Source organism: Macrotis lagotis, chromosome 4 (genome assembly GCF_037893015.1).
Source record: "Macrotis lagotis isolate mMagLag1 chromosome 4, bilby.v1.9.chrom.fasta, whole genome shotgun sequence".
In the NCBI taxonomy this organism is placed as follows: Eukaryota; Metazoa; Chordata; class Mammalia; order Peramelemorphia; family Peramelidae; genus Macrotis; species Macrotis lagotis.
Genome location: NC_133661.1, coordinates 120,454,818 through 120,476,902, shown reverse-complemented (window position 1 = coordinate 120,476,902; position 22,085 = coordinate 120,454,818). Strand labels below are relative to the sequence as shown.

Below are 22,085 nucleotides of genomic sequence, written 5' to 3'. Positions count from 1 at the left end.
CAGGTCCTTCTGACTCCAAGGTCAGGGCTCTATCCACTGTGCCACCTAGCTGCCACAAATTACATACTCTTAAAGCCTCAGTTTTCTTATTTGAAACACATGGATAAACAGAAGCATGAGCTGTATATTCTACTAGCATGTACACCTAGAGAATTTTTTTTATTTCTTAAAGCTAGAATTTAATGAATATTTATTCATAAGAAACATTATTTTTATTCATTAAACTAAAGTAAAACAACTAATCTGAATTTTAAAAATTAATATCTAATTTGATCTTCAAATACAAGACTCAGGTGCAGCAGTGGAGGAGAAGGGGAAAATATGAGGGACTAAATGATGATGAACTACATGTACTCCTGCATAGAAAAATGACATTGATAATACTCATATGAACCTTCTCATTTAATAGAGCAGGTGAAAGGAGCTTTTATAGATGAAGCATAGGAGAAAGCTGAATTTGAAGATATAATGTGGTGTAAAAATGGAGTCAATGGCTAAAAGGGAAATGTAATGGGAGAAGGAAAAAGGAGAGGTGGAATAGGCTAAGATATTTCATATAATAAAATTTCTTTTATTACAATGAGCTATTGCAATGATATGGAAGGGGGGAAGGCAAGGGAGAATGAGAGAATCTTCACTCTCATCAGAGGTGGCCAGGAGAGGAAATAGCATATATACTCAATGGAGTATAGACATCCAGAGTAAGAAGGAGAGAAGGGGGACAGGGGAAGGGGGGGGGAAATGTGAATGATGGAGGAGAGAATGAACTGTGGGGGGAGAGTGGTCAGATATAACACATTTTCTTTTTTACTTCTTGAAAGGGGCTGGGATTGGATGGCCTATCTGGGACCATAGGAACCATAGGGCTAGGTGGATGCTGGGCCTAAAGTGTTGTATGTGGACTTGGGGCCTCTTGGTCCTAGGGCAAGGGATCTGTCTGTTGTGCCACTCAGCTACCCTACAGCAGAGTCAGAGTGAAAGGAGAGAGAGAAAATATAGTATATGGTAGTGGAGAAGTACAAATGAAGGGAGTTGCAATTAGTGGAAAAATATGGTAGTAACTTTTGTGATGGACTTATTGTAAAGAATGTGATCCATCGGTGACAGAGCTGGTAGCGTTAGAATACAGACCGAAGCATATTTTTTATTATTTTGTTTGGGGGGAGGTGCATGGCAAATGGGGCTGGGTGGCTTGCCTGGGGCCATACAGCTGGGTGATTGTTGGGTGTCTGAGGCCGGATTTGGACCTGGGTGCTCCTAGATCCAGGGCTGGTGCTCTGTTCTCCACCCAGCCGCCCCTACTACTATTATTATTATTATTACTATTTTATTTTATTTTGGGTCTTTTTTTTTTTTTTGCAGGGCAATGGGGTTGTGGTGGCTTGCCTGGGATCACACAGCTGGGTGGTTGTTGAGTGTCTGGCTCCAGGGCCAGCACTATGCCACCTGGCCACACCTATAATAATAATAATAATAATTTTTATTTCAATTTTAATTTTAATTTTTTCTCTCTCCTTTATAATTATCGCTCATGTGGGTCTGTTTTTGGTGGGGAGTGGGTATTATGTTTACTCTTAAACAGGAATATTTTAGTAATGTATAAGAAATTATTTGTACAAAATAAGAATAAATAAATTTTTAAAAAAGAGAAAAACATTAATATCTAAACATTACATTAAAAATATAAACATGACAAACAAGAGACAAAAATGCTCAATTTTTAAAATATTTTACAGTACACCTAGGCAAATCCAGGATATTTTGCACACATGCTTACAAGCATATTGAAATTTGAACTACTTACTTTATAATATTATTGTGCATAAAATGGCATTATATAAAGTAAATGCTTCTCTTCTTCTTCCTCCTCCTCCTCTTTCTTCTTCTTCTTCTTCTTCTTCTTCTCATTCTCCTTCATGCTCCCCCAATGCTATGTGATCCTTTTAAAAATCCTCCTGGAAATTTTCAATAGAGAATATACCTTCCCAATATGTTTTAAGACTTCCTCCAGATGCTTTTGCTTTTTTGTGATTATCAGTGCAATAGTCAGGTTGTAGATCTATTACTTCTCATTCTCTCCACTTGACCACTCCACCTCATCTTCCAGTCAAACTTTTTCTTATTAATTTATACTCCACTTCTTGCTTGAGTCATCATTGGCAGTATATATAGTCTGCTTCTCATATCCTCTAATCATGTCTTTCACATTTTACATTTTTGATTGTCATGATGATCCTTTACTTCCAGTCATGTAATATCACTAGGGGACTATAAGCATTAACAAGATTGATTTTGCATCAGAAAAAATCCTAAGATCATTGAAGATTCTGTGAAATTTCACTCTTGGTTCTATTCAGTTAGCTCATTGTTATTCTCCAGTGTCTTTGCAAACTATATGTACTCAATGGATTACCCATTCAATTGCATTTCACAATCTAGGAAGAAAGCACCAGTATTTTCTCCTTTTGTTCATAACAAGGCTTATCACTTTTGAGTGATTTCAGATCTCACAGAAGAGACTCCTTAAAATTTGTCAGCAAAATTTTATTGGCAGATAGGAACATCTGCAGAGCATCTCAGCTTCTTTTGGACTTTAAATGAGCATCATCCAAGGCAGAAAATACATGCCTCTGGCAAGCATACATTTCCTTAATTTATGCCTCACTCAATATATCCAGAAGAACACTGAACAAAGTATCTCTTCACATCTATTAAGTACTCTTGTTAAATCTCAGCTTATAAATTCATGGGAGACAGATGATAAAAGGAAAGTTTTTATGATCACATTTTATTTTACTATGCCAAATGTTTTATTTTGTTTTTCCTCAATAATAATTAATGCAGTAGGATCATGTATTCTAGACAGTATTCAGTTAACTGTATGGTTATGAAGGTGGGCTGTGCTATAGAAATTTATTCTTGAAAGTCTCTCTGTTCCCTTCCCATGTTTTCAAGGATATCATCTATATAAACATAGACTATTCTCTTTAAAATTTTATAGAGATGAGAAAGAAGGCATATGGGTTGTTACTTGATAAAATCTTCTTGGTTGCCTTAAAAAAAATTCCTTCATCATCTTGTCCACTTTGTGATTTCTTTGAAATCAATACCTTAGTGACCAAACTTCTATCACCTCTAAGATAGATGTCTTCTTCTACATTCACTTGGTCTAGTTCAAGTGCTCTTCCTAATGTCATCCCTCTAAATGTCATTTCTACTTCTTCCTAAAGTAAAAGGAATATGGAGGTTATAATGAGTATAGACTACCAGAGGAAACCTGACAATTTTGCTTATATGCTGTTCTCTTTTGAATTTTAATCTATAAATGCACACGAGGAATTCTGGTTTGGTTATACCTCACGCCGAGATTTTTGTAGATCCATCTTTTTCCCTCTACAGTTTTCAAAGACTTTGAATTCTGGGAAGCTTGCTGGCAGATCATGGAACAATACTGCTGGATCACCAGTCAGCATTATTTATTGTCAGAACTACTATAGGATCTGATCATCTTCAAACCTTCAATTTTTGTTCTTAAATTATGAAAACATTCTTGGCAAATGCTTTCTTTCACTCTGGTTCATTTTACACTTTTCCAAGAATTTTACCTCCAACAGCACAATATGAATGCCTTCTTAATCATGATTCCAATTCCAAAAATTGATGAAATAGAACTGTGATATTTGGGTTCTGGGGGGGATATGGTTGCAGACTTGAATAGAATAGACCATCAAGAAATAGGCTAGGTTAAGTTTTACTCTACTGATATTGATTTATCACCTAGTATGAGTGGTTCTATACATTGGATATTTCATACTGATGGAGATTTGTTACCTAGAATGAGTGGAAGCATAATTACATTCATTGGATGTACCCTACTGATATTGATTTGTCACCTAGTGTGAGTGGAACTGGAGTTACATACATTGGATGTATCTGCTTGGAAAAAGAACCAAAGGGGTGTAGCTACTAGTTGTGGAATTTTGACTTTTAGGAGTTTTTACATTTAAAAAAAGGTTGGGAACCACTATGTAATAGGAAGAACCCTGGGATTTCAATAAAGAGACTTGCTTTCAAAGCCTATTTTCTTTATTCATCCATGTAATAATGGGCAAGCTCCTTCAACTCTGAATCTCATTTCCCTCACTTCCTAAAATGGAGATTAATAATACTTGGACTACTTCCCTTGAAGCACAATTCATTCATTCACCCATTCATCTATTTATTTATTTACATACCTGCCTCATCCATCCATCCATCCATCCATCCACTTATCTATCTGTCTGTCTGTCTATCTATCTTTTGGGACTGTTAATGTGAGTTCATTCCCTCTTTCAAAGAAGATTAGTATGTACTCTGCAATTTATAATATTGGAAAATTGCCTGGGGCTCTGAGAGGTTAGGTGATTTGTTTGGAGTCACATAGTCAGACTATATAAAAGTCAGTCTTCCAAACCTGTTCTTTTCAACTATGAGGCTGACACTCCACTCTGCTTTGCTGATGCTAAAACACTCTCTATTGTTTTATTAAGAAATGATATATCATGATAGATAGAGGGCCAGACATAAGATTTGGAGGCTTGAGTTTTGTCACATGCTAGCTCTGACACATTCTGGTTTTGTGATTGTTTAATACAATTATAATCATTAGATTATACAAAAAATATGATATATAAAATTAATTTGTAATGGTGAATAAATTTGTAACTAATATACCACATACACATAATTCAATAGTTATTTATAACATTCATATCCAACATGTTATACTCAATATAATAGAATGTAAGAGTCAAACTTGATAGTCCTTAAAGAGTTCCTTATGTCAATGAGAGGTGAAAAAACAGATGAAGAGACTGCAGGATAAGTTGACCAGAGTCTGCTAAAAGGTGGCAAAATCATGAGAAAGACCAGAAGACCCAATGTTGTAGAAACAGGGAGATTTGATTGGTATAAGAAACTTCTGTATAAAGAAATTCTCTCTACTAAAGCAAGTTAGTCCTATGACTAATGTTTTAGAGAGTTGCCTAGAGTAGGGAGAACTTAAATAACTTGTCCAGATTTACACAGATGGTATTTATCAGAGGAGGACATGAACCCAGATCTTCCTGACTTTGAGTTCAGCTGTCTATTCACTATTATGCCTCTCATGTTAAAAAAGGATGAAAAAAATGTTCTTGTTTACCTCCATCTTTTTTATTCACCCATGAATCTTTAACATTTCATTGAGCCAAAGAAGTTTATCTTAATTCATTAACTACCCTGAAACATTCCTATGGCTCAGATTCAAAGCTTAAAGTGGATGTCATGCTAAGACTTAGTCTATAATGGAGATGGGACCTTCAAATTCTTGGATTTATCCACCTGTGGAAATAATTTTAGACTCTATTATCACCGCAAAAACTCACTGGAGTTATAAATGGGAGATTTTATCCCCAGAGTAAATATCATAAAGTGTACCCAGGGGAAGCAGCATAAAATGTGTGAGATGGTATGGAACATTGCCTTGTGGGAAGATAATAGAGAACCCAGGACACTGTAAGGCCACTGCTACAGAACCTACCTTGGGGGGGGGGGTGAAGTAGGGCTGATGTGAAGGACAAGACAGACCAATAGAAAAACTTATCCTTACATGTTATCAGGTAGCTTACTATTTTAATTTTTTCTTGCTAAACAAGTTCTAAGTTCTGTGGTAAAGTAGAAAACATGGAAATTGAAGTCAGAAGCCCCTATGTTGACTCTATTAAAGTGCTATGCTTGACTTCAAGTTTCTCATTTCTATAATAAGGGGGTTGGACCTGAGTACATCCAAGGTCTCATCTAGTTCTAGATGCATGATGCAAATGACTACAAGTACTCTGAGCATACTCCAAATTCCGCATCTTCTAAATTTATTGCCCTAGGATAAGGCACTAGTTACCCTAACCTATGGTTCTGAGCTTATGCAGGACTTCCCCTTTTACAAAATGATCCATTTTTTGTGTCAGAGATTAGTGCATTCAAATTAGGCAGCACAAGGCAGCCTTAGTATAAAGGCCCAAAGATTTTCCTAAAATCTTTCAGCTTGGAGTTTACCTCCCCATCTCTGATGTACTATCATAAGACATTTCTAAATTGTAGTTCCAGATGGTATCTTGTATTACATTTCCCGGAAGTCTTAACACCTTTTATCAGAGGAAAATGTTCAGTGGCATCAAGCAGGAAGGTCTGCTCAAGGAAACAAATGGTTTAAGAATATTAGATCACATTTCTATGGGGCCTGAAAGTTTGATCAATGTTTTACTTACAAGACCTATATGAAATTTAAAAGGAATTTCAAGTTATACATAATAGATTTGGTGTTTCATGTGCAATCATCTTTGTTTGTTTGTTATGATGATCATGCATCATCATCCTTCCTTCTCAAAGAAGACCATGACATCAGGGAAGTGATGCCATAACAAGCACATGAATTAGATTTGAGTGAAGGGTGCTGTGTTAGGTCATCAGCCTCACTTTCTCCTCCAGAGCCATCTGGGTTCAGTGACCAGATATAGATCAGAACTGAAGATGGCCTAAGATGAGAGGCAAGCAGGATTAAGTGACTTGCCCAAGGTCACATAGCTAGTAAATATCAAGTGTCTGAGGCTGGATTTGAACTCCCATCCTTCTGACTCCAAGGCCAGTGCTGTATCTACTTAGTCACCTAAATGCCTTTTTCTTTCTAATACTATGTTATGGAAATGCTTGCTTTATTTCATCAATTAGAAATAAATAAACATTCAATTTTTTTAAAAAGAAACTAGTAGTATTATATTGCCTCCCCATTTATAGATGGAGAAACTGAGTCTTAGAGAAATTAAATGCCTTTCCCTGTTAATAATATTATAGACTATGTATGATGCTGTAGGTGACAATCTTCAGTCTTATCTCCTAAACAGTAGACCCTTGCAACCTTTCACCTTACCCCAAGAGTCAATAATAATAACCAGTTAGAAATATTACCTCATTTTATCCTCACTATAACCCTGGAAGGTAGGTACTGTTATTGTCCCCATTTTACAGATGGGGAAACTGAGGCTTACCGAGGTTAAGGAACTTGGCCAATGTCCCACAACCAGTAAATGTCTTAGGCTGAGTTTGGATTCGTTTTCCTGATTTTGGGTCCAATGGTCGATCCGCCTCACTACTTAGGTAATCCTCCTTACCTTCTCCTAGGTAGCCAGGAGCAAGTTCAAGAAGTCAATAAATGAGCGTGGAGTGTTAGGAGATCCGGCCCCGCCCATCCGAAGGCAAGCTGCCCAGTAGCCCCAATTCACAGCCCCCCAGGGCAGCGCTACCTGGAGATGCTTGGCGATCTGGGACTGGAGCACGGTTGTACGGTCAAGCCCAGAGACGCGGATCAGCTGGCAGGATAGCTGCGTGTCTTCCAAGTTAACAAATGAAATCCTAGGGACGCGTGGAGAAACATGTGGCTTCAGAGCCCGGCGAGCAAAACAATAAACAAAACTGGACCCAGCGCCAGAATTGCTAATTGTTCAGGGAGGAAGGTCTCCTCCCTCCCCTTCCCCCCCCATTATCCAGCTTTATGCTTCTCCTTACACAGAAGAGGGTCTCAGTCCCTGTATTTGTTTTGGGTCAAGCCTGCCTCCACCTTTCCCCTGAGTTAAAGTCGTACTTTTCAAGACACAGACTTTATTCACTAAGGGGGCGGGCCTCCCCAAGCCTTTTGCAGAGTTTATGAAAGGCGTTTTCACTTGGATTAAACAACCACTCTGTGTGTGTGTGTGTGTGTGTGTGTGTGTGTGTGTGTGTGTGTGTGTGTTTAAATGAGGAGCAAATGAATCATTTCAATTTTGGGCAAGGAGTTGAGGTGTTGTATTTGTACCATGGAATTACATAAAAGCACCATGGGCCAGTTAACCAATGAGGGGGCAGGGATCCCAGAGCCCCAAACGCTCTAAAGATTTTAGCACATTTTCCATACATTAGCCCTCCAGAGAAGGGGTGTTTTTTACCTTCTAACGGATACAGAGTCCAGAGGAAAGTTTGAGGTTTTACATTTCTGTTTGTAGTACAGGAAAAGGGTTACGATCTGACTGGTGGATTCAGTGAAATTATACTGTTATTATACACATCTGCCTAGCTAAGAGGGAGGTAGGTACTTGGAAGTTCCCAATCTGAAACATTAAAAATTTGTTGGCAAAAAGAAAGAAAAGGGGGGGTGAAGGAACTTCGGCTGAAGAAAAGTTACTATATTAAGAAGGCAGTCTGCTCACTTAAGAGTTACTTTCAAAGACTCAAAAAAAGTAGGAGTTGCCATCTCTCGTCCACATTATATTGAACATCCTGAAGGGAGCTGTTTTCATCCATGAAATAACAGTTATGAGCCTGCAAAAGAAGATATTTTTGAGACGTGACAATGGTAAGCAAAACTTTCTGTTATGATTTCTATACATTTATTCTCGAGACTTCAGCCTGGGAATGGACCCAGATCTGAACTATTTAGTTAAATCTCCTATTATGAGGGAGTGTGTATGGGGGAAGAAAGAATATATTTAAGAAAACTGTTATTTAAGGTTATATTCGAAAAAGGAATGTTTTCTCTTTTAAATGTGTTTGTTAGAGCTCTTTTTAATTCAATGGGCAAAGTCTGACTGAAGAAGTGATTAGTATTTGGATTGGGTGTGTGGCAGGGGTGGGGAGGAAAGGAGGATGGGGAAAGAGGAGCAGGGGTCTCTGATCTCCAAAGGGGTTTTCAAAGTGATCATTACAACTGATGGCTACAGCTCTGTTCTTTGGCGTTTCTCCTTAAATCCCCTTCTTGAATTCTGAGTCCAGCTAAGTGTGCCGACTGTCAGGGTCTCAGCTAGCTCAGATTTCAGTGAAATGGGAAGTGATACAGAGCAAATCGGGCAATTTGGAAGGCCAGGGAGTGTGGAGAGTGGTACAGGAGAATCATAGAATCAAAATATCATAGCTCTTAAGGACCACCACTGTCTTCCAGCAGGTAAGGTATTAAAAGTGAGCTCATTTTAAAAACCTGGTTCTTTGAGTCCAAAAATTTCATAAACAAGAATCAGAAGGAAGGACTTTAACCCCTTTTTCCATCTTTTAAAGTCAACACAGAGCCTGGCTTTATGTCAGCTCTGTTGTAACTTTGGCATTTGAAAGTAAACACATGGTTTTCTTTAAAAAAAATGAGCAGAAGAAAAGGCACATTTTGATTTTTCTGACTCCAGGGAGATATGGCTATGACCCTGGGATTAATTTACTTTGGTTCCATTAAAACATCCTCTGAAGTCAGAAAATATTTAGAGACTAATAAGCTCCTTCTCCCACTTATTAGACTTAGAGTAGGAATTATCTAATATTCAAAGCTTGTGGACGGCAGTGAACACATTTAATGGTACCCAAGTGGACCAATAGAATCAATGTGCCCCTGGTTATAACTAGCAGGGGGAGTTGAAGCACTGAGAACATCCAGCTCTGTGTGCATTAATTAGGTGGTACTGTGGTGGAAATTATTTGAGAGTAGAAATCATGAAAACTGACTCCTAGTCCTGGTTTGTCCAAAAGTGTTCTGAGTGACCTTAGGTAAATCACATAACCTTTTGCTTTTCTTAGTTTTAAGACCAGAGTACTGGGCTAAAGACCATTCACAGGTCTAGTGTCAGTTTCAGATTTATCATGAATTCAAATCCCACCACTGCTACTAACTCCTTGGTGTACCTTCAGCAAATCTCTTAACTCTCTGGACCTCAGTTTCCTCATCCTAAAGTAAAAGGATTGGATGAGGTGACCTCTAAGATACCTTGTAGATTTAGTTTGGTGATACCAAGGATTCTTCTAGTTTTCAAATTCTCAGATTCTAATATATACATTTTTGTTTACCTCATTCACTAGTTTTTCTGAGTTGTCAAAGTCAAATAGAAGCTTCTTCTATAAGGATCCCCAGAGGTCCCATATTGACTTAGTTTTAAAATGTGATATTTGTATTTTTATTCCTTTTGTTAAATATTTCCCAATTATATTGTTTAAATTTTATTTATTTAAAGCAATGGGGTTAGGAGTGACTTGCACAAGGTCACACACCTAAGCAATTATTAAGGCTGGATTTGAACTAAGGTCCTCTTGATTCCAGGACTGGTGTTCTAACCACTGCCATCTAGCTGCCCTCTTCCCAATTATATTTTAATGTGTTTCAAGTCAAGTCACACTGGGGTGTGTTGTGGGCTGCCTGCTATCCACAGGCCTTGTGTTGACACTTCTGCTTACAAAATAAAGAAAAGAATTCTTGGAATCAAGGGGTCTAGGAGACAGCACAGCAATGTGGAGAGATGACTGGATTTTGAGTCACTTTGGATTTTGACTAGTTTTGTGATCCTAATAAGTCATTTAATATTTCCGAGCCTCAGTTTCTTTGTCTGAAAAAATAAGAAAAATAATGTTTCTCATGGTTTAGGCATGAGTAGCAAATGAGATAATCCATATAAATAACCCTTATCTATATAAATATAAATAAAATTTAGTTTTATCATGGTTCCAGCTCTGTCATTAATGATGAATATGAGGAAATCATTCTACCCTTTGCTTCAGTTTTTCTATTGGTAGAATAAGGGAGTTAGACTAGATGTTGTTTGTCCTTTGTTCTTGAGTTAGATTTGAGTGAGGGAGAGGGTTGTGAAAAGTCACCAGCTTCACTTTCTCCTCCATAGTCATTTGGATCCAATGGCAAGATATAGATCAGGGTGATTGAATGACCTCTAAATCAAAAGTAATAGGATATGGATCTAGAAGGATATTTAAATCTTCTCATCCTTTCATTTTATCAATGAAGAAACCAAGGCCAAGAAAGGTTGCCCCAAAGGCACATGAGTCAGTGTCTCTTTTTGACTCTAAAGCTATGACTCTATATATTAAAAAAAAGCTGTCATAAAAACCTGAGTATATAAAATATCATTCATTATGTACAGGAGGCAACACTAAAGGTGTGTACAAAAAAGGTTGTATTCAGTGCAACAAATTTAAATATTTACAAACAGTTTTATTAAATTTTTAAAATCTCAATTACTCAAGGTATTTCCCCCTTTTTTCCTGTATAAGAGAACCCTCCATTAAAACTAAGTATTTATAAACAGTGGGGGTTGAGCGGGAAAGAAGAAGGTGATGAAACAGTCTGGCTAATCTAACAAACATACCAAAAACCCCTCTTATATGCATTGTTCCATACTCTTACTCCTACCCTCTCCCACTTCTGTAGATAGGGAGATATCCCATGTCTCTCCTTGGGATCAGAAGTTTAATAGAAATTTTGATACAAATATTTTCCCCAGTTGATTGCTTTCCTTCTTTTCCTGATTTTATTGATTTTGTTAGTGCAACTACTTTATAATTTCATAAAAGTTATCCATTTTATCTTTTATAATAACTTCTATCCTTTGTTAAAAGATTTATTCCTTAACCATACCCATGAAACTCTTGAAAAAAATTTTCATAGTGTAATCTTTAATTCAGATTGATGTCTATTTTGGGTCTATTATGATATATAGTAAGAGAAATTAGTGTGAATCTAATTTCTGCCTATCTATAGCTTCCAGGTTTCCCAGAAATTATTGACAAAAGGGGAATTTATATATATATATATATATATATATATATATATATATGTATTTAGATTTTGCAAGGCAAATGGGGTTAAGTGTCTGAGGTCGGATATGAACCCAGGTACTCCTGACTCCAAGGCGGGTGCTCTATCCACTGCGCCACCTAGCCACCCCAATCTATATTTTTTAAAGAAAGATTTTATTTATTTTGAGTGTTACAATCCCCCCCCCATTCTTACTTCCCCCCACCCCCACAGAAGACAGTCTGTTAGTCTTTACATTGTTCCCATAGTATATATTGAGCCAAGTTGAATGTGATAAAAGAAAAATCATATCCTTAAGGAAGAAAAATAAAGTATAAGAGATAGCAAAATTACATAAGATAATTTTTTTTTCTAAATTGAAGGTAATGGTTTTTGGTCTTTGTTCAAACTCCACAATTCTTTCTCTGGATACAGATGGTATTCTCCATCACAGATAGCCCCAAATTGTCCCTGATTGTTGCACTAATGGGATGAGCAAGTCCATCAAGGTTGATCATCACCCCCATGTTGCTGTTAGGGTATACAACGTTTTTGTGGTTCTGCTCATCTCGCTCAGTATCAGTTCATGCAAGATAATTTATATTTTAAAATATATTAAGGCCTGGGTTGAATTCATTATTTCTGATTCTTCCTCAACTAGTTTGTTCCATTGATCTACTTTTCTATTTTTTTAACTAATATCAATTAATTGGTATGTCTACCTTTTTATAGTATAGATGAGGTAAGGAAGTGGGATTCCCTTTTGATCACCACAATTAAAATTTTTTCCTTTGATGTTCTAGATATTTTATTCTTTCAAATGAATTTTGTTTTTATGTTGTATTTCTGTGAAAAGTGTCCACTTAGTAGTTTGATTTATATAGAACTAAGCCTAGCACTTAATTTTAGTGTGACTATTAACTTTTATTACATTAGCATGGCATTGACTATCCCTTCAATTATTTAAGTTTTTCTTTACCTGGCAGAGTGCCTAGCACATAGTAAGAGTTCAGTAAACCTTTGTTACTTTACCTTCTTTATTTTTAGGACAGCTAGGTGGTGCAGTGGATAGAGCACTAACCTTGGATTCAGGAGGATGGGAGTTTGAGTCCACCCTCCAACACTTGATACTCACCAGCCGGGTGACCTTGGCAAATCTTTTCCCCCTGATTGCCTCACATCCAAGACCATCTTCAGTTGTCCTGATTCTTATCTGGCCATTGGACCCAGATGGCACTGGAGGAGAAAGTGAGGCTGGTGACTTAGCACAGCAGACACCTTCACTCAAATCTAATTCACGTGCTGGTCTTCTTCAGAAATGAAGGACAGGGGTGGCTAGGCGGTGCAGTGGATAAAGCACTTGCCCAGGAGTCAGGAGTCTCTGGGTTCAAATCCGGTCTCAGACACTTAATAATTACCTAGCTGTGTGGCCTTGGGCAAGCCACTTAACCCCATTTGCCTTGCAAAAACTTAAAAAAAAAGGACAAGCATTACCTTCTTTGTTTAGAGAGTATTTTGTTTTTATAGATTTGTTTTTATGGATTTTAGAGTGTTCTCTTTGTTAAACTGACAGATAGTTAATTTTAAATGACCCCTTTCTATTTTTACCTAGTAGATTTGTTTCTATTTAGAAATTCTATTGATTTCTGTGATTTAATTTTTTAAAACTAGTATGTTAGTGAAGTAATTATTTATTCTCAATTTATTTGTTTACTTTCTAGGATTCTCTAAACAAATCATCATCACTAGCAAACATAGATAATTTTGTTTTCTCTTCATCTCTAGGTCTTTAATTTTTACCTCTTGTTTTAACATTGCTTGTATTTTCAGAATTGTTGCCAAATAAAAGACAGGAAAAATGGGTCAACAAAAAAACAACCACCAATTATGTGCTCAGTTTTGTGCTTAGTATTATAGAACCCGGGTAGTGAAGAGGTAAGCTTCAAGGAGCTTATAATCTAGGTTGAAATTTGATGAAATGAACATATATGAAGAAATCAGGGTACAATGAAAAACGTATAAACATATATGGTGAAAAATATAAATGCAAAACCAAACAGTACTGGATTTTAGTCATTTGTGGACTTAAGTTATAAAGAAATGTGTTATTGGATTTGAGTTAGACTTTCAAGAATTTGGATAGGAAAAGAGGAGGAAAAATGTAAGTATTCCATTGAGAAAAAAATCACCATGAGCAAATGTGCTTGAAGGATTCATGGTGCCTTGGAAGAACATTGAGGTCATGAGACTAATGATCTGAAAAAAAGTTATATATAGGGAATTAGTTGAAGACAAATTTAGATAGATAGAATACTGCCAAAATAAGGAAGGCTCCACTGGCCAGGATGATAATTTAGGGTTTGACTTATTAAATCATAGGGAAATAAAATACATTTTTGATTGGAGCATTAGTATAACTAAATTTTAGCATATTTGAAAAAGTTTCTCATATTACTCTTGGTAGAGATGAGTTAAACAGTATATTAGCACAATTAGGTGATTTTGTAACAGGCTAGACCAAAATCATAGTTATTAACATTTTAATGTCAGTTTTATTTCTTTGACTCTGCTGTTTATCATATTTATTAATAACTTAGAGGCAAAGGTAATATCACTATCTGATTTTCAGGTCATAAAAAATTAACACTAGATAACAGAATTAGGATTCAAAAGGATCTTGACAAGCTAGAATTTGGGCTGAATCCCAGAGGATGAAATTTAATAGAGTTAAATGTAAATATTACACTTGGTTTCAAAAAGTTTTCTTCGGAAGCACAAGATTGGAAAGGAATGATTAAACAGCAACTTGAGAAAAATCTAAGAGTTTTAGATGATTGTGCATTCAAGGCAATAAAAACCAAAATTCTAATATTGAAGACTTCATTGATAGGGATAGTCTTGCAATGCCATCAGATCATATGTCAAACATTTTGGTTTTTTTAGTTCTGGAAGGACATTGAAAAGCTAGAGTTCAAAGTATGGCAAACATTTTGGTGATAGTTCTTGATTCTGTACTATGTTCATAGATCTATCGAAGAACTGAGGTTGTTTAGTCTGAAGGAAGGAAGACAGAGTGGGAAGGAGAATAGGATTAACTGTTTTCAATTATTTGGAGGACTGGCATGTCAAAGAAATAGTAGACTTCTTCTGTTTGGCCCTAATGACAAAACTGAAAGCAATTAGGGAAAGTTAAAAAATTTTAGTGTAATAAAGAAAAGTTTCTTAACAATTTTTACTGAAAGCAATTAGGGAAAGTTAAAAAATTTTAGTGTGATAAAGAAAAGTTTCTTAACAATTTTTATTGTTTTTCAGTTGTGTCTGATTCTTTGGTGTTTTCTTGGCAAAAATAATAGTGATTCATCATTTACTTCTCCAGCTTATTTTGCAATCAAAGAAGCTGAGACAAACTGTCATTTGTCCAGAATCACACTGCTATTGAGTGTTCAGGCCTAGTGCTCAATCCAACTGAGCCATTCATCAGGTCTTAGAGATATCTGAAATAGAAAAGGCTGCCTTAAGAGATAGTGTGCTTCTCAAATTGTCTGGAATTCTCTGGGACTCCACCAACAGCACACATGTTAGACTTCTTTGACATCTTGTCCATGCCCCATTGTCCCTGATCTCCCCACCTCTCCCTTTTCCTTTTCAGTCTTCTTTTGTGTGCTGTCTTCTGATTTTCAGATTGTAAGCTCCTTGAGGAGCTTTCTTTTTTGTATTTGTTTCCCCATAGTCTTAGAAAAGTCCTTGAACCATAGTAGGCATTTAATAAATGCTTATTTATTATTTATTGACCCTCATTAGACTTAAACAAAGTTTGATGACCTCATATTATGAATGTTGTAGTAAAGATTTGGAGGGGGATATAGATTGAATTAGGTAGTCACTGAAGTCTCTTCCAATCCCAAAATATCAGGATTCTACATGATCAGACACTTTATATTTTTGTGATGTTGAGTAAAGCACTCAAATCTTCAGAGCCTCACTATCCTTATCTTTAAAGATGGACTACTAACACTTTTATTATCTACTTCATATGACTTTTATAAGGGAAATACATTTCAAAAATTGTTTTACATAAATATGAGTTACTATTATTAAGGAAGTCTCTGAGTACTTTGTGCTGTTTTATTAGCAGGTTGGATAAGGAGATAGATGAAATACTTATATCGACAGATCACAATTCCAGTAATTAACATATTAGATAGCAGTCAAAACAGAAAATGATATCAGGTTAGAAGTTAAGCTAAATATAAGATTAAATTTAAGGACATCATATACTTGGGTATCATAAATCAACTTTATAAGTTCAAAATGGTAGTAGAAGTATATCTAGTTAGCAGTTCATCCTAAAAAAATCTTAGTGGACAGAAAGCTATATATGAATTAGTAATATATATTCAGTAGCTAACATTTATATTGTATTTTGAAGTTTGTAAAGTGATTTACAAGTATTGTCTCATTTGATCCTCAGAGCAAATGTAGTATCTTTGTTGATCTAGGTTACTCACTGTTCACTTACTCAGTTCTATTTCCAGCTCTTGTGTTAAGTGAAATTTTGTCACAATTCCCTAAAGCTAGAAGATGAAAGAACAAGATATCCAAATCCTTACTATTTCCAAGGCCTTGTGAACCTAAGACTAATAACATACAGGAGAAATCTTTGAATTCTTTTGAGTTAATTCCATGCTGTTTTGCACTAGTAAATAGTGCTGAGATTGAAGTGACATAAGTTAGAATAGGAAATTCTTGTACAGATCTACCGAGGAGTAGTAGAATTCAACTCCTGTCAGAACAGTAGCAACAAAAAAGATGTGCTTCCCCCACCCCCACCCCACAGCTTCAGAGGAAGGTAAATTTGCACTCTGAAAAGTTGGAATGGGACAATTTATAGTTGCTGTGTAGACTTTTATTTCTGTAAGAGTATATGTTTATACATTTATGGTTGTAATGTACAGCTTACATATAGATGTATACATATATATGCATAGATGTATTTTTGTATGGATATGAGTTCTCTTACATCCCATTCTTATTTGATAAAATGTGTATCCAGAGATACATTGGGTATATTTTTTCCTTATTGTTATAGAAGTTGGGGGGCTATACCCCAGAGGGGTTAGGAATCATTCTCTAGTGACATTAACTTAAGTCCCACACCAGGGTGTTTTCCTCCAAGATGATGAGTTAAAACTCAGTTTCATCAGCCAGTCTTAAATAGCTTTTAGAAAGGGGTATTTATTGAGATGAATAACAGCAATAATTTGGTCTAACATTCCCTTCCAAGTCTGTGGCACATTCTGCCACAAGCACACAGAGAGTCAATGGAAAAACTGACCCTAGCTTAGAGAACACATGCTGTTAAATTCACAGTTCCTGGATACTGGAGATTCCCCTCCCCCATTCATTAGGTGCTCAAGGAGTTTCCTCTTAAACATGATGATTGTGCATCCATCTTTCCTTGCCTTTCAAAGCAGATACTGCTTTTAGCTGGTCCAGGAACATAGTTATAACACTGATGAGAAGATGGTGGCCACTGATGTCCCTGGGGATACTGTGTTAGGACACCAATGGGAAGATGGAAAGTCAAAACTCCAGATCCTTCAAAACTGGCAATTTTTCCTTTTTGTTTTTTAAACTTGTAGGGGAGGGTTAGAATAAGACTTGATCAAAGCTGAAGTCAAGGTCTCCCCTTTCCTCCTAGATGTTTTCTCTTCAAGGACATGCTGGAAAGTCTTACTTGGTCCAACTTCTAGTATAGCTTTCCAGTCAAGCTAAGTAAATGATTTTTTATCTAGGATCCAGAAATGCTAATGAAATTCTATAGCTAATTGGAGCAGATTTTTTTGTCTGGCATATTCCATTTCATCTAAAGTCCTCCGTATTTAGTCAATAGTTTTTTGATTGAGATATATTCTGACCTAGTTAAGGTATCAAGCTAAAATGAGGGGCCATGACTTGGATTCAATGATTTTATACACACTTACAAATGCATACACACACACACACACACATATAGAGAGGCAGATCTGTTGTCATGGGACATATGTATTCACAAAAAACTCAACTATACAAAATCCACAATAAAAACCAGTTTGTGGATAAAATGGAGTTAAGGGAACAACACTCAAAAACTTCATTAGAAATACTTAAAGTAAAAGACAGAAACTTGATAAAAACAATCGCATAGTTTTATATACATGAAATAGTTAATAAATACATAAATACCAGAATAAATAGTGACTGCAATGGCATTTGGACCATGACAAAAGGAGGTGGAGGCAGCATGGATCAATTATCCTCCTAAGATAACTATTACTCTAGAAAAATAATAATAATGTTTGTCCTTCATTCTCGAATATCATGATATCAGGGAGATGATGCCATGACAAGCACCTGAATTGGATTTGAGTAAGGGATGCTGTGTAGGTCACCAGTCTCACTTTCTCCTCCAGACCCATCTGGGTCCAGTGACCAGATATGAATCAGGACTACTGGAAATGAACCTGGATGTGAGGCAATCAGAGTTTAGTGACTTGCCCAAGGTCACAGAGCTAGTAAAAGTCTGAGACTGGTTTTGAACTCCTGTCCTCCTGACTCCAAGGTCAGTGCTCTAGAAAAAGATATACAATAAATAAAGCATTTTACTTTGACAGAGACTTAAATTTGCTTGTTGAAGTGAACGTTAGAAGCATTGCAGCTTGTGAAATATTGTAAAGTAGTATAGTATGATGTATTCTTTCTGATTCTTGGAAAGAAATTGCTTAGAAACAGACTTAAAAATCATGTTATGCCCCAAATATCCCCCAATATATCAATTGTATTGGAACAAATTCTAAAATGAGGATTTTTTGGAAGCATGTGTTATAGCAGAGTGGATTATATATGTGTGTATATTTACATACAATATAAATATTACATCTTTCTCCATATACATTTTTGTAAGTAAATATCTTCTATCCTCAACATTGAAAGTAAAAGTTGGGTTCACAGAGAAGTAGGCCGAATATATTTCCCCCTCAGGATTCATAGAGGAGTTCAAATGATAACACTTAATATGTATATGTACATGTCGCAGCTATATGGGTCAGTTGATAGAGCCTTGGGTCTGGAATGAGGAAGATTCATCTTTCCAAGTTCAAATCTGGTCTCAGATACTTGTGTGATTCTGGGCAAATCACTTATTTGCATCAGTTTCCTCATTAGTAAAATGATCTGGAGAAGAAAATGACAAGCCACTCCAGTGTCTTTGTCAAGAAAATCCCAGTTGAAGTCACAAATAAATATATATTTATTTGATTGAGTATGTTCTCATGTAGTTTGTACTATTTATCTATCTGCCAATCTACAATAAAAATCCAAAGTTTATGGTTGCATAAATCACTCTGTTCTTACAAAGGAGTGAGTTTAAAAGTCTTTTTTTTTTAAGACAGCAAGGAATAACTCCTATGTTGACAGTTATGTGAGACGTGAGGTTAAAAATGTTGCAGATGAATGACATGGTTATTATGCTTGCAGTCAGAGTTGGTCAAATTTGAACTAAATTTTTTGGGTTGAACATAGTTGCTGAAGTCTTTTCCTACTCCAAAATTCTGGGTGTTCATGCTTTTTTTTGGTCTTAAATGGAAATTGGTCCAAATTTTTCTTCATTTATTGTAGAAGGGAGACTTGCACTTTGTATTAAATAAATGAACAAAAGAATGAATGAAACAGTACAAATATTCTTCCTGTGAAACTAACATTTGAAGGCATGTTAAAAAATATGTCATCTGACAGTGAATAAAATGCTGGTCCTGGAGTCATGAAGACATGAAGACAAATCCAATCTCACTTTCTCTGTGATCTAGGCAAGTCACAACATCTACAGGTCTTATTTTTTCTCAATGACAGAATGGGTATAATAACAATACTTACTTTGAAGCATTGTTGTGAAGATCAAATTAGATAATAATTGTAAAGCACTTAATAGAGTGTCTGTCATAGACACTAGACTGCTAAATAAGTACCTGTCCCTTTTTCTTTCCTTGTTAGCCCTTCTGGGCCAAGTGATACTTCCTAGCTCATTGAATTGCTTAAGAACATTAAAGAACATTAAAGGCAATAAACTAGACACTGTACTCTAATAAAGGTATGTTTAAAGAGAAACATAGAATAAAACTTACATTCCATCTTTTTATATGTATATTTTTATTAAAATTGTGGGCATAAAAAGAATTTCTTTTTCCCACTTCCAGGCAAACTTTAATTAGACAAATTAGTAGTTAATTTCATTTATTCTTAAATATCTCTTACAATGGATATCCCTTGCACTAACAAGGTAGCTTGTGGTAAGTATTGGTTCTGGGGAAAGGAAGACTTGAATTCCAGTCTAACTTAGAAGACTTCCTAGTCATGGGACCCTGGGAAAGTCACTTAATTTCTGTTTGCCTCAGTTTCCTCAACTGTAAAGTAGAGATAATAAGAACATCTATCTCCCAAGGCTGTTGTAGTATCCTATTATAATTGTTAAAAAAGTACTTAGTAAACAGTACCTGAGGCACAATAGGCAATCTATATAAATATATAAATGCTTATTTTTTATTTCCCTTAATTCCAAGGACTAACACCTTGAGGTTACATATAGATGTTTGTGAATAAATTAGAAGATGCAGAAACATTACAGTTTACATTATATAGTTTCTTGAGGTTTTCAAAGTGTTTCCCTTTCTTTTCTCTTTTACTACTCCTCTAAGGCAGCTCCTCTAAGACAGAGCAATCATTACTACTCTAATTTAATAAGGATGAAATAATTCAAAAGTTAAATGACTTTCCTGAGGTCAAATAACTGCAGGTTAACTGTATTTTTAACTGATTCCAGGAGGCAACAAAATAATATAGGAGATAAAATGTTGGACCTGGAGTCAGGAAGACCTGAGTTCAAATAAGGCCTCAGACACTTTTGACCTTGGTCAAGTTCAATTTCTGTTTGCCCCATGGCAGCTAGGTGGCTTAGTGGATAGAGAGCTGGGCCTGGAATCAGAAGATGAGTTCAAATCCAGCCTCAGATACTTATGAAGTGTATGGGCAAGTCACTCCACTGGAGAAGGAAAATAGTAGACTATTGCTGTATTTTTGCCAAGAAAGCTTTATGAACAATGTTGACAGCCATATGGTCCACTAGGTCACAAAACAGTCAGGCATGATTGAACAACTCCCTATTCCAAATCCAATACTCTTTCCACTGTAGCCTGACTCCAGACCCAGCTCTCTATCCACTGTGAGACCAATCATTCTTTCTGATATGTCTTCGAACTCCAATTCCACACTGAAACAGGAAGGATTAAGTTAATTCATTTATTTATTAATGTCTTCAACATGCCAAAGTGTATTTCTGTAGCTTTTGTCACAAGGTAAGCAGATGTGCACAGTATCTTATTCATCTGGGTTTTTTCCATCCCAGTGGTGTCTTACTTAGACTCAATAAATATTTGCTGAATAAAGAGAAATTCCCTAAGTCCTTTTTTGAATGATAGTTAATGAATGAGAATGATAGAATCTGCATAACTCTCACTGTTTTGTTAGGACATTATTCCCAAAATCGAATCTAGATCCTCCCAGTGTCAATTTTAAGGTCCTATATTCCTTTTTCTTAGTTATTTTAAAATGAACAAGAATATTAATCTATAGCCCATCTCTAGAAGCAAATCCTTGAAAACAGGCTAGTGCAGTGGAAAGACCTGAACTTGGACCTAAGTTCAAAATCTTACTTTGCTACTTACTATCTCATTTAACTTTTATGTGTTTCAGTTTCTTCATTTGTAAAATAATTTGCCTCAAAAATGACCATGAAATGACCTTTGAAATTCTATTATCTTAAGATCCTGATTTTCAGTAGCATTAAATTAATGATTTCCCTATCTGTGGTTTTGAGTTCCTTGGAAAGAAGGGTAAAGAGAGTGTCTTTCAAGTTCAGAATCTAATCAGGTGCATTTGGCATTCCCAGTCTCCTGGAACAAGAAAGAACCTTGGAATAGTGTATTAGATTAAAGTATGAACTTAAATATTCTGAGACCAAAATCTGAGTGCAGGCTCTGTCATTTACTACCTGGTAAATCCCTTAGATACCCTGAGCTTTGGTTCCCTTTTTAGTAAAAGTGGGATAACACTAAATTTGCACTACCTAACTCAAAGGCATATGGTGAAAAGTATATGAGATAATTTATGTCAAATATTTGTAATGCCCCATTAGCAATTATTTATTTAATCCCATCATTTTCTATATGAGGAAATGGGATCAGAATTTGTTTCCTTACTTACACATAGTAATTTAGTCAAAGTTAGGACTAGAACCTAGGTCTCTCTTGCCTTTCATTCTAATGCCTTTTTCACTATTCTACAGTGCCTGCCATTCCTGAAACAACAGCTGAAATAACAGCTTCTCTCTGAGTTATAATAAATCCATCTGACCTTTGCCAAAACATTTAAGGTCGAGAGTTTGCATAAT

The 22,085-nt window shown here is 35.9% G+C and overlaps 1 protein-coding gene across 1 annotated transcript in view; it reads left to right on the top strand.

Annotated features, from left to right (window-relative positions):
• Positions 1–7,843: 7,843 nt before the first annotated feature.
• LOC141521436 (pro-interleukin-16-like) overlaps positions 7,844–22,085 on the top strand; it is a 161,464-nt gene continuing 147,222 nt past the window's right edge. The window contains 1 exon segment of the mRNA XM_074233996.1: positions 7,844–8,401. Coding sequence (XP_074090097.1) covers positions 8,362–8,401 — 40 coding nt within the window. The 5' untranslated portion in view covers positions 7,844–8,361.